Below are 13516 nucleotides of genomic sequence, written 5' to 3'. Positions count from 1 at the left end.
GTAGGATTTTTAGATGATTCAGCTCTCGGCACAGAATCTTTGGAGTTCTTCCCTTTGAAAGAAAGTACTGGAGGAGGCGGCATAGGGTTCTGCACGGGCACTATAGAACGAAGAGGGGGAATATCGAAGGTGTCACCGCGAGGAGGTGTCTGCGTACACCTGGAGTCATCACGAGGACGAGAAAGAGCACGGCTGGCAGCGTATCGAGACCCGGAAGGGCCCTTCGATGGATCCCACTTCCTATGAGGAGAAGCCTTCGTCCTAGAAGAAGACGAAACTCTGCGACAATTTAGAGAGATCTCCCCCATGTGGAGATTTATCAGACTCTCTACGCGGAGGGGATCTCGGCAGACTGGAAGGAGGAGTTTGATAAGGAAGCCGCGGACGGTCAGACATGGCTGCGAGGAGGTACAAAAAACAAGTTAGAATCAAACACGAGGGCATCAACAAAGATCAAAAAACCGCAAAATTAGCAGTTCATCTCAGCATAGCCCAAAAACCCTAATACTAAAAAAATAAATAAAAATAAAATAAAATAAATCAATCAATACAATTGAAACACTGGCCTCCTCGACTTGAGAAGAAGAACAGGGGCAAACTAGCATACATGCATCGAAAGATGTTCTTCATCACAAACAAGGTACAACAGCAGCAGGAAATTTACAATCAACACAAAATTTAAAACAACAGAAACAAAGAAAAGAAATCTTACCACCACAAAAAAAAATCCCAAAAGAAGACAATTGAGAGAACAAACCATAAACAAAGAAGAAACGAGCGTGATTAATGCTAGGGCAGAGAGAATTTAATGGTTGAAGAACAAAGGATGAAGTCTGACAGGGAGAATGAAATTAATTTTCAAGGAGAATGATATTAATTTTTTCTCCTCTCCTTTATATACTCGAAAGAAAGAGAAGGAAGTTAATGGAGGAATGGGAAACGTACCCATTAAATGAGCAGTTAATGCACGAGTGAGAAACGTACCCAAGTATCTAGGAGAAGTTATTAGGAGAGAGGAGGAATATGTAACGTCTGTTTTCTTCAATGCTCCCACTAAACACTCAATCCCGAAGAAAAGGGGAAAATTGTGTGTACATATTTCATCATCAAACACGTGTATGTGAGAAGACACGTGGAGAGCATGCGGACCAAGTCATCAAAACATGATGACACACGCCCACAGCCAAGAAGCCCATCCCGTCGACGTCGGATCTTCGCCTGAACAAATCCAAGGGCAGAAGTTAAAGGATGTACCAAAAGCACGGTGTACTACGGAGCACCAAATAACTCCCAAAGAGTTGCTTTATCTCATCCCCAAAAGAATCCAAGATCAACGGTGAAGAGAAGGTTGACTGACATGGACGTGACAGGGGCAGAAGACACTTGTCTGACACGAGCATGCGTCTCAATTACCCGCATTAAACACTCTGAGTAGTGTACGTGTCGGTCAACCCGTGGAACGAACGAGGATGACTCTGCGTGATCAAGCAATGAACGAAGACCTCTGCGTGATGAACACAAAGCACAAGAAGATAAGGTTCCAACGGCTCTCAGAAACGGGTCCCACACTCTAACCCTATAAATACCCCCTCTCCACCAAGAGAGAGGGGATCGAAAAAGAGAAGGAGGTTTAGAGAGAAGTCGATAGAGAAGAATTGTTTATGTAAGTTTACCTTTTAAAATTCGCTGACCTATGTAAACTCCAAAGTCATTCGGCTACCTCTGTAATCATCAAATGCATAGTGAAAACGACAACCCCGTGGATGTAGGCCTTAGTGCTGAACCACGTAAATCCCAGTCTTATTTACATTTCAGCACTTTACATCCATTTCATACTCCACGAGTATTACTTTTACATTTCGTTTTCTTTATCTTCCTCTATGTGAACGCCTCTGGTGATGATATTAGACGAGGCAATGATAAACCCGAAGATTTTGAGCCAAGGAATCAATACAATCGTCTCATCAGTGCAAGCATGTGTATGAAATGCGAACATTGTTTGTGAACATATAGATGTCTTCGTGATTTACGTGTTCTCATCCATCCTACTATTTAGTTTGCAAGTTCAAATCTTATGAATAAATAAAAACTCTGATTTTTGATATTAGATTGTGTTCTCCAAGTCCACAGATTGAAAACTCAAAATCAACGATGAACTTGGAAACATGGTTTATTAGGATTAGTTAAGAGAAAGTCCACTTAAGCGCCACGAGCAGTGGGAGCACTAAATCTGGAAGGGGACCACTAAGTGATTAAGCCATCCACTGTGTAGTGAGAGGACAACAGACTACCCAATCATCTCGTTATTCTATTATTTATTGTCTTTTATATTTATCTATTTTCCTTCTTTTTCTTTTAATTTAATTTTCTTTTTTTTTAGTAATTTTCTCTCGGGTTTTTATATATATTCCCCAACATAAATATATTCTTTGCATAGGAGGAACAAGTTCAGGTTCATCTAAGTTGATTTTTTTCATAGCAGAGCACGGATTCGGGTGGGTTGTTTTTATGTATTTCCTAACCAAACTTCAAGAAAAATATATAATCTATATATGCAAAAAACAATAAGTCGATTTTTTTCTTAGTCGAACCCAAATTCAGTTGGATTTCTCCTTCTAACCGAACCTCAATTTGTTATATGCATAAGAAAATATATTGAGCTTCGGCTGGTTTTCTTTCCTAGTCTAATATTAGTATGAAGAAAAAAATACTTAACCAAACCAAACCTAATATTAGTATGAAGAAAAAAAATACTTAACCGAATCGAATAATAAAAAAGACTTTAAAAAATAAAATTAAAAATTAATATAAGGACAATTTAAGCATTACCATGGAGATTTTTATTTTTACTTAATAATGACTTAGTAAAAATTTATAATGATCTGGTCAAAATTTGAAGAATGGTCGCCTCAAATTTTTGAATGGTGCCCAAAAAATCATCCATCTTCTTTGTTTATGTGGCATCGCAAAGGTTGTCAAGTGTTATAAATAATATTCAGGATATAATAAAAACCTTTTTGTTTCTTTCTTCGTCCATTTGCTACTTAATTTTCATCAGTTCGCGAGGTTTACATACATAATAAGAACATCATCAAGAACCATAGAAACCTACTAAACTGCTACAATACATGAATTCTAGCACAAAACATCCAAAAATAAGCATATAAGAACCGACAAAGCTGGACAGAAAATGATATTCGCAATATAATCTAACCATTTGGTTAGATTTATTCTAAAAATAAAACGATATGCTCCACTGGAATATTTTTTAGAATGAAGATTTCGGTGGCCAAAGGGTAACTGAAAATGAAGTAACTCCACATTATTCCATAAATAGGAATTTTTTTCTTATGAAACCGCTCTGAGTATAGGTTGTTTATGCAATTGGCTGATTGATCACGGAACCCAATGAGACACACAAATACTCTCTATAAGACAAGACAGACAGAGAAATAAAACCCAAACGTTCCAAGTTCTTGTCGCCTATTTCTAGTTCCCTTTGCTGTTGCTTCAATTCACTTGCACGGTGTTGTTGCGTTGCGTTTGCTGATACGATTAAAGGTATTTTGTGCTACTGCACTTGGCTTCATTTCTGCTTTTAATTTTTTTCTGAACCCAGAATTCTTTTTTGCATGTTTCCAACAAAATCCTTAATATAAAAAGAAGAAATTCATGACTGAAAACGGGAAAATAACAAATAAAAAGGCCTAGCTAGAGATTGATGGACACTTGTCAAATGCAGTTGCTTAAACCTTGTTACTATCGACCCCTTGAAACCACTTCCTGTTACAAGACTGAATATTTCTCTCGGGTAACCATTTTTAACACTGAACTTTGTGTTTTGGAATTGTAGACAAGGAAAGAAAACTTTGTTGATCTCACCACCACCACCACTTTGCAATCGATTGTTTTTGTGTTGTTTTCTAGTATGTTGTTTGTGTGTATTCTTGAATCTTGGGGATGCTATGGTTTTATGATTCAGAAAATTACCAAATTCAATAGATTATCTGGAGGCTGTTAAATGATCGATTGTGATATTGCAGAGAGACAAAGGGATTGGCGGAAAGATGGGAAAAAAGATGTTGCAGAACAGGAAAAAAAGTAATGCTGCTGATAATGATGAGAAAGAAATTGTTCCAAACACTACTACTGGTACTACTAATGCTATTATGTTCGATGAAGATATGGTAGTATGTGACATACTAAGCAGAGTCCCTGCAAAGTCACTTATGCGGTTCAAGTGCGTGTCTAAACCTTGGCGTTTATTAATCAAAGATCCCTACTTTGTCGATTTACATTTTACTAGATCAAAAAAACTTCTACGTTTTTTCATCATCATTCCGACCAAGATTAGTGGTATCAATTACCAAGATCATCAGGTGTATTTCAAGACCACTGCTGGCTTACCGTCTGAAGGAAGCGGCATTGTGGCGTCAAATATTCCCACCATAAGGAACTTGAGGTTGGCTCAATGTACTGAAATTATTGGAGCTGTTAATGGTTTGATATGTTTCATCTGCGGCTACGATAATGCTGCTTGCATTTATAATATCAGCACTAGGGAAATAACACCATGGATTGAATCCACAGTCCTAATGGAGGCTAGAAAAAGTCGTACTTGTTGCTATATCGGTGGTTCTACCTATTGTTTTGGATATGATCCTGCCACTAAGAAACACAAAGTCATGTGCATGTGGAATATGTCACGGAAACAGGATGATGGGACTATCCTTGATGGCCTAGTTTGTGAGATCTTGACTTTAGGCCACAATTCATGGAGAAAGATCGAAGCTGCCCCGCCTCATCATTTCTGTCGCATTGTATGTTCCGTATATGTGAACGGATCTGTTTATTGGTTTCCTGGTATAGTTGAGTGTGATAACGATGATGATGTATTTATGGTGGCATTTGATGTTGGAAATGAGAAATTTAGAACGATTCAAATTTCCAAGTTCAGATCTGGTAGTAAGCCTTCTGACCCAGATCCTTTCCTCGACCGTTGCCATTTATTAGAAGTGAACGGATGTGTTGCTATATTACGTAGAAATACTGCCGACACGGCTGACCTATGGGTATATGAAGACAGCGACAAAGAGAGTACTTATAAAGCTACAACCATGAACTCCACTGACAAGAAATGGACTAAGCATACCATCACCTTACCTGTTCATTGGGTAGAAGAGCGGGATATGTATTTTCATACTACTACTGGAGCAGATCAAATCATCCTGGAAACTCATTTAATGAATTCTGATGGGCGCTCAAAGGCCGTGTCAGTTTATTCATATGATTTGAAGAAAAAGTTTTTCGAGGAGATTAAGATTAGTGGTATTCCCTTGTCAATTCCTTTATATTTCGATTCTAGACTATGTATTTCGTTCAGCGAAAGTTTGTTGTCCTTATCAGAAGCCTAAGAAAAGCGTGGCAGTCAACTTTCAGCAGGATCTCTTCAGCGAAAGTCTTCTTCCCTAAATAAATATATTTTTGTGCAACTCAGCTTAGTAGGTTGTTCATTCTGTGATCTGACAAACTATGAAAATGTTTTTTTTCAGCTTAGGTGCTTTATCGTTTCTTTTGTTGCAATAGGGTTTATAGTCTGTCAGTATGAACTCATGACAAATTCATCACAGAATTGACAGAATTATTATTGCGGTCCATCTGCTCGCAAAAGAAGCAACCACCTGACATTGATCACAGAACTCTTGTTGCTAAGTGTAGGCGTAGATAATCCACCAGGCTAGGTGGCAAGATCCTAAGCTATGATACACCGAAGAAGAAAGAGCGGCGAAGCACATGATAGAACTGGACGGCGCAAAGAGCGAGGTATCACATGGGTCGGACGTGATGGCCCAACAGTTGTCGGATGTGGCGTGACCCTTATCTTCTGACAGGTCGGGTGGACGATCAGAAAGCACTCGGTCAGACAAAGGAAGATGATCAAACAAAGGAACGAGAAGAAAGAAGGGCGACATCATGCTAACCAGACGATCAAGACTCGGCCTCGGATGAAGAACTATCAAAAACCAAGACTCTATCGGTCATACCAGAAAGATGGGCGAGCAGTGCAGGTCCGATAGGGAACAACTAAATTGATGTAATGTGACCAACATTTTAATTCTGTTGTATGTCGACCTTGGCCTATAAATACAAGGGCTGGTCGAGAGAGAGAAAGGCAAGTTAAGAGAGGGAGAGAAACAAGGCATCATACTTGAGTTTTTGAGAGTTTCACCATTTGAGAAGGAGAGAACAACTTGTAATCAAAGAAAAGAAATAATAAACTTTCATCCTTCCACCCCGTGGACGTAGGTAATCATACCAAACCACGTATATCATTGTGTCTATGTTTGTTTGTGCACCTTTACTTTGTGTTAATTCATCTTCTACTTCGTTGGATGTAGTGTGTGGTTTTATGCCACTACATTCTGGCGCCGACTAAGGGGAACGTCTAAGTTCTCCGGATACCTTGACTGCATGTGCCAACAGAGACGATCCAAAAGATCCTAAAAACACTTTGCGTGTTAGTTGATGCTATGAGATGAACTCTGTTTGGTGAAGTCTGTTTATGTTTGTTTAGTCGAAGTTTGTTGATATAGTTGAGTTTTCATTGTTGAAGTCGTGTCGTTAGCGAATATTTTCAGTCGGGTCGATTCCGAACAGTCAAGTTGATAGGAAATCCTTCAAGAGCTCCCAAAAAACGCTATTAGCGCTTGGTTGAGGACAGGGAAGGATCCTGATAACAGATCGACTAGCCTTGCTTGTAGGCGAGTCTGTTCTCGTGTCTTAATTTTCGTTTTCATAGTAGTTTTCGCACTCATCTTCGTATTTTAATCTTAGTTTTTTCCTTACGAGTTCAACAACGGAATACCCCTAAAACTCCTAAGTAACATCTTTGATGTGTGGTTGAAGTTGCTTGAGGTTCCATGTTGGCTTGGGAAAACGCCAAAACAACAGCACGGCGAGATTATCGGTCGCCGGTGAAAGAACCCAAAGAATTAAGGGAAGACATCTGTCTGTAGTTCCAAGGGAGTACATAAGTCTTGGTCCAGTTTTTTCCATGGCGTGCTGACCTCATAAAATTACGAATTTGGACCTTTTACTCACAAAGAAATAGGAGTTAATGATTTGGAGTCTAGGGAATGTAAGAAAAATTGTAGTTAATGCAGAGTCGTGGTACTGAAGGCGAAGTCGTGCAACCTTGAAAGCGACGTAGCATGATACCCGTCTAAAAGAAACACTTAGAGTCAAAACATGGCAGACTGGCGAGGTCAGCGTGCTAGAATAGAGGGAATCGTACTTTTTAAACTCAGTTTTGGTGTCAGTCACCCTTTTCCCTTTAAAACCGTACGTACTATAGAAACTTTTCAAAAACAGGTCAAAGTAAGGTGTTGTCTGTTTTCGCTGACGTAGGAAGGGACGACTCTCGGACTCACAGCATACTGTGTCCGATGGCTAGCACGTCAGGGATGGGGAGAACTCTGAGGAACCGCACGATCACCGGAAATAGCATGCAAGAAGGAGTAAATGGGTCGAGGCGAGGAAGTGACGGACATCCACCACATGAGGAATCACGAGCTGCTGCAAGGGGTATGCCAACTGTGGACGAGGAGATCTATCTGGGACGAGACGATGACCCATCGCCTCTGGAGAAAATCGTCCCGCCTCCGAGGAGGAATGATCAAATAGATGGACTTACCTCATCAGACACAGAAGATGATGAAGAAGCGCTAATCTTGCATGCCCAGAGACGAAACACCAGACGACAAGCTGAGTATTAAGAAGCCCTAGGGCGAGAGCAAGAACGACTTAGACGAGTACAATTAGACGAGAAACAACTATCGGGGTCGATCCAGCGGCATCGACTCAGATACCCCCGACTGTACCACCTACACCACCCATGATGACGGCCCCACCCCCTGCTCATTTAGGCCATCCAAATGGTCACTCTATCCATGAGAGTACAGATCCAACATTACTCGCAATTATAAAAAGCCAAAGAAGGCAAGAGGCGGCTTTAAGGGATCTTCAACAGAGGAACCTAGCTCTAGAGTTCGAGAACTATCAGCAACGCAACTTAAGGTCGAGGTCGAGAGGGTCTTCCAGCCGAGGGACATCAGGTCACCAAGGACGAATTGGGAAAGTACCACCAGCGGTAGGACCGAGCAATTCCTGCCGATCAGGACCACCCCCGACACTACTTATCAGAGGGTACGGTCCGCCCTAGGATTCATCAACAGACGACGAGAGGCGCGAGAGGAATAATCAACAGAGAAACACAAAGGACGACAATGCGACCGAAGCCAAGCTAAGAGAGTTAGAAGAAAAGATAAGGAAGCTGTCAGGAAGCGGCTAACAAGATAAGCTATCCGAGGTCATAAGCGAGGCCGAGAGGACCCCTTTCATCCAAGAGCTAGAACTATGGGCCTTCCCACCTAAGTGCACGCTTCCCACCTTCCCATCCAGGTTCGACGGTACAAGAGACACAGTTGAGCATTTGAAGATGTACACTATGTCCCTAATCCAATGGAAAAACCATGAGGTGGTAATGTGTAAGTTCTTCCCAGCAATCCTGAAAGGCGAGGCAAGGAAATGGTTCTACAACCTCTCACCAGGAACAGTTGACAGCTATGAGACTCTAGTCGAAGCCTTCCTTGAAACGTACATGCACAACAACAGACATCGGCCCAGGGTCAACAGGCTATTCACCTTGGCCCGACGGTTTAGAGAACCTCTCAGATCATTGACCGACCGATGGAGAAATTTGTGTACAGAAATTTGGGAAATACCAGTCGAGCAGATATTTGGGTTCGAAAACGCACTAGGGAGGTCGGAACCCATCTGGATAGCCATGTTCACTGAAAATCCACAAACATTGAAAGAAATGAGAAAAATGCAAGAACATTTCATCGCCCTAGAGGAAATTCAGGAAGAATCAAGGGATAGGGGAGTGCAAGAGGCTAGCGCGGCGCCCGAGTCGACATCAGACGATGTTCAAAGGCGTCCCGAGAAGAGACCGAGCCCACCTACGCGAGGAAATCGGAAGAAGGAATGGGTAGCTAAAGGAAAGAGGCCGAGGCACGAGGGGAGAACATACACCCCTTTGAATGCTCCGCTAGAAGAAATCTTCAAAGAGGTCGAAAAAAGGAATGACATCATATACCTAGCTTCAAGAGGGATACAGTTCGAGGAGACCAAGGATCACCCAGAGTATTTCCATTATCATCAATATCGAGGCCACTATACAAATAACTGTCGAGAAGTAAAAGACATCGTGCAACACCTTATTCGAGATAGTTACCTGAGACAATTCGTCCGACACCCAGCCCAGACGACCACAGCGTCCGATGCACCCGTCCACCAGGTCAGAATCGACAGATCCACGCAGTTTGTCAACACGATTTCATATTTGGCCACTCAAGCGTACAATCTGAATCCTGGGATCATGTCTAGAATCCACAAGAGGGATCATAATGGGAAGGAAATTTTCAGTGTAGCAAAAGCTTTGCCAATGGAACCCTGGATGATGCAACCCATCTTTTTCTCGGCTCAGGATGTCCCGATGAAAGGCCAAGCTCACAGTGATCCCTTGGTCATCACCCTGCTGATTGAGGAATGGGGGCTAAGAAGGATACTAGTAGACAGCGGGAGCTCAGTCAAAGTAATCTTCTACGATACGTTCAAGAGGATGGAGTTTTCAGATGATATACTCGTGCGATCGACATATCGTATCTACGGTTTTAATGGGACCGTAACCATCCAAAATGACGAAGTAACCCTGAGGGTATCGTACGGAGGTGGTTACCTAGACACGTTAACTATATTCTGTGTGGTCGATGTCTCCTCGCCCTATGAAGCTATCATCGGGAGACCGTGGATCGCGGGAATCAAAGGAGTGGCATCGGCTTATCATCAAAGGCTACGATTCCCAACGTACAAAGGAATAGCCGAGGTCGTAGGAGATTCACAGGCATCCCGACAGTTCATGCAGGTCGATAACCAAATAAATGAGGAGCGGCGAGCACGACAAAGGAGAGAGAAGAACAAGTCTAAAGAAGCCAAAGCCGCAGAGGACCTGGAAAGAGTTATTTTGCAGGGAGGTCATGACTAGCGTTCGCCACTCTGAAGCTAAGAACATATTTCCAAGCCCACCGGATCCGCGTGCTCACAAAATCACCTATTAAGGCGGTATTAGACAATGCGGTCCGATCTGGAAGGATCTCCAAGTGGGGGGCGCAAATCAAACAGTTCACCGTTTTCTACGAAATGAGGACAGCAGTGAAGGCACAAGTAGTGGCAGATTTCTTGGCGGGTTTTCCATTAAGCGACAAAGATGAGGTCGAGGACATACTCGGAATGGAGGAAGATCGAGAAGATCCGTCCGGCTTACTCGAAGCAGGTAGCCCAACACGTTGGGAAGTATTCGTCGATGGAGCGTCGAACAAAGAGGGATCGGGACTTGGGATAGTCTTTACCACGCCAAAGGGGCGAAAAATAGTCCATTCGTTTAGATTGGAATTTAAGGCAACAAATAACGTCACCGAGTATGAATCAGCGGTTCACGCCCTGAGGCTAATCGTTGAGATGGGCCTACAAGATGTAAGATTAACTAGTGACTCGCAGTTGGTGATCCGACAAATAACGTGCAAATACACCATCCACGATCTGATTTTGCAGAAGTACTTGGATCTCGCCTAATTCTACATCGACCAGATACCCAGCATCAAATTTCGCCATATATGAAGAAAAGACAATAGACACTCGGACGCATTGGCGTACATTGCATCCCAGCTCATAGACCCAAGTGTGGAGGGTATTCGTGTCATGAGACTCCTCGCCCCATCCATACCAGAGATGCCCGAGGTACACGTCGACGTGGCTATCAACACGGCCTATAGATATCCGGATAGAGATTGGAGAAAGCCGATTCATTCGTACTTGGAGACAGGCGAGTACCAAAGGTACGACCCGAAATCAACAAAATCAAAAGTAAATCGGCCGCTTATGAACTGAGAGATGGAATCCTATACAGAAAATTATACCTGGTACCACTCTTAAGATGCTTAAGCAAGGAGGAAGGCCAGAAAATCTTGAATGAATTACATTACGGAGCAGCCGGAAATCACAACTCAGGACGAAGTCTGTCATCAAGAGCTAAAACAATGGGATACTTGTGGCCATACATGAATGGTGACGCAAAACAAATGGCGCAAGCTTGCGAAGAATGCCAGCGGTTTGGTAAGAAGATACATGCGCCATCAGTGACTCTAAACTCGGTGGTAAGCCCTTGGCCCTTCGCCAAGTGGGGGATCAATATCGTGGGACCATTACATGTGGGATCGGGGCAGAGAAAATACTTGATAGTGGCAAGGATTACTTCACTAAATGGGTGGAGGCGGCACCACTGAGGCATATCCGTGACAAGGACGTCTTCAGGTTCATTTGGGAGCACATCATATGTCGTTTCGGAGTACCAGCGGCCATCGTCTCGGATAATGGAAAACAGCTCCAGGGAGAAAACATCGACCTACTATTTAACACATACAACATCAGAAAAAGCAAGGCTACCCCCATATATCCTCAAAGTAATGGGCAGGCCGAGATCACAAACAAAACTATCGCCAACAATATGAAGAAAAAATTAGATAGAGAATATGGTGATTGGTGCGAAGAACTCTACAATTTTTTATGGGCCTATCGAACTACTCGAAGGGAAGCAACTGGGCTATCACATTTCATGCTGACCTACAGAACCGAAGCGATACTACCAACTGAAGCGATGATACCCACCACAAGAACTGAAGCCTGGAGGCGAAACATATCGGCAGATCTAATATTTGCCAAGCTTGATGACTTGGAGGAAACAAGGGAAATGGCGTTGCAAAAAATGGAGAATTACCAAAGGAGACTACAACGAGAATACAACAAACGATTTCGACCAAGAGAGTTTCAACCGGGGCAGTTAGTGTTGAAATATCTAGCCGATTGGGAACGTGACAAAAAGGGCGGTAAACTAGCGGCAAGGTGGGTAGGACCATACACAATCGTGTCTAAATCAGACGAGGGAGCTTATCGATTACTCAAACCAGACGGCAAACCCGAGTTAAAACCGTGGAACGCTCAACATCTAAAACTCTATTACCCATGAGGGGTTCGATAGAAACAGGTAAACATACTTGTCATTAATTTCTTTAAACCGCGAGGGGTAGGAAATATGACATGAGCGAACAATGGTCATTCGTACTCGGGGCAAGCCAGTGAGGAAGTGCCGAGGTGACTTACACTCGAATGGTCATTCGTACTCGGGGCAAAGCCAGCGAGGAAGTTCCGAGGTGACTTACACTCAAATGGTCATTCGTACTCGGGGCAAATCCAGTGTGGAAGTGCCGAGGTGACTTACAGTCGACTGGATATTCGATACTCGGGGCAGTGGCAGTGTGCAAGTGCCGAGGTAGCCTAAGGGTACTGATGGTTGGAAGCCATATACCAAAGGTTGTTAAGATACGATTTCTTCTCATCTAGGTAACCTACTTACATTTGAAAGGTTACCCCATCGTAGGTGGCCGTGACCACTTGCCTGAGTTGGTTGGTCGATAACCACTCGGGATTATCGGGCCTAGAACTAGGACGAATAAAACCCTTCCACTGAATCTAAAAGATAGTGATGAGATACCTCGGCTGGGACATGGTATCGGGCCCGATGACCCTCCTTGTTGAGTGTGTTCGACAGAAAAGGCATTATTACTAATACATGTGACATAAAATGTAGACACGGAACACAGGCAACAACATAGCAATCATAAAACCAAACAACGTCAATAAAATGATGAAAGCGGAAATTGTCAAGAAAAATAACAAGCTTGGCGACGCAACACCCCATTCAAAAAAGTTGTTAAGATAAGCATGGGTCAAGTGTTCAAACGAATTACAACCCAAGACAAAGGGCAAATTAGTGGCGCAGCACTACAAAAGACACGATCAATTCTTGGGTGGAACAGCACCGACCCCTCCCCTCTTCTGAGCGACCTCGCGGCGCTTCTGCGCGATATACTCGTTCACACCAGCACTGATTGCGTTAGGAATCTCGTTCTGATGAGAAGTTCTCTCTTCCTCAATTTGCTGAGAAAGCTGTTGGGACCTCGCCTCGGCAGCGTGGAGCTTAACCTTCACGTCACCTTCAGCCTTCTTCCACTGCTCCACCTCCTGACCGAGGTTTTGCACATCTCGCTCCAGATCCTTGGAATGATTTTGTTTGGCTGCAACAAAACATTATAAACATGTTAAGCATGTAACATGGCAGAATACGGAGTAAAAGCAACAAACTAGCTAGGTCTTAAGGTCGCCCCAACATGCACTCCAGAGACCTGATAGAATTGACAATACAGATTCTAACGACTCCACAGACTTGGACAACTCGTCCTCGGTCTTGGAAAGCTTCAAGGTTAACTCATTATAGTATTGTTCATTGAACTCATTCGAGGGGCAATATTTCTTGTGATCACTCCACTCTGCCCTATGACGA

At 43.0% G+C, this 13516-nt stretch overlaps 2 protein-coding genes across 2 annotated transcripts; both read left to right on the top strand.

Annotated features, from left to right (window-relative positions):
* Nucleotides 1-4595: 4595 nt before the first annotated feature.
* Nucleotides 4596-5414, top strand: LOC113278742 (F-box protein At5g65850-like). Its single transcript, XM_026527500.1, has one exon. It carries the CDS (start codon nt 4596-4598, stop codon nt 5412-5414), a length of 819 nt encoding a protein of 272 aa, XP_026383285.1.
* Nucleotides 5415-8542: 3128 nt separating this feature from the next.
* On the top strand, nt 8543-10105 carry LOC113278741. The gene has a single exon (XM_026527498.1). The coding sequence runs from the start codon at nt 8543-8545 to the stop codon at nt 10103-10105; it is 1563 nt and encodes a 520-aa protein (XP_026383283.1).
* The last annotated feature ends 3411 nt before the right edge of the window (nt 10106-13516 follow it).

The sequence above is a fragment of the Papaver somniferum genome, chromosome 5, assembly GCF_003573695.1.
Source record: "Papaver somniferum cultivar HN1 chromosome 5, ASM357369v1, whole genome shotgun sequence".
NCBI classification, from domain to species: Eukaryota; Viridiplantae; Streptophyta; class Magnoliopsida; order Ranunculales; family Papaveraceae; genus Papaver; species Papaver somniferum.
The sequence above is the reverse complement of the archived record's forward strand: the minus strand, read 5'-3'. Positions and strand labels throughout refer to the sequence as shown.

Excerpts from the sequence above, each read along its gene's own strand:
- LOC113278742 (XM_026527500.1), top strand. The coding sequence starts at position 4,596 with ATGGAGGCTAGAAAAAGTCGTACTTGTTGCTATATCGGTGGTTCTACC.
- LOC113278741 (XM_026527498.1), top strand. The coding sequence starts at position 8,543 with ATGTGTAAGTTCTTCCCAGCAATCCTGAAAGGCGAGGCAAGGAAATGG.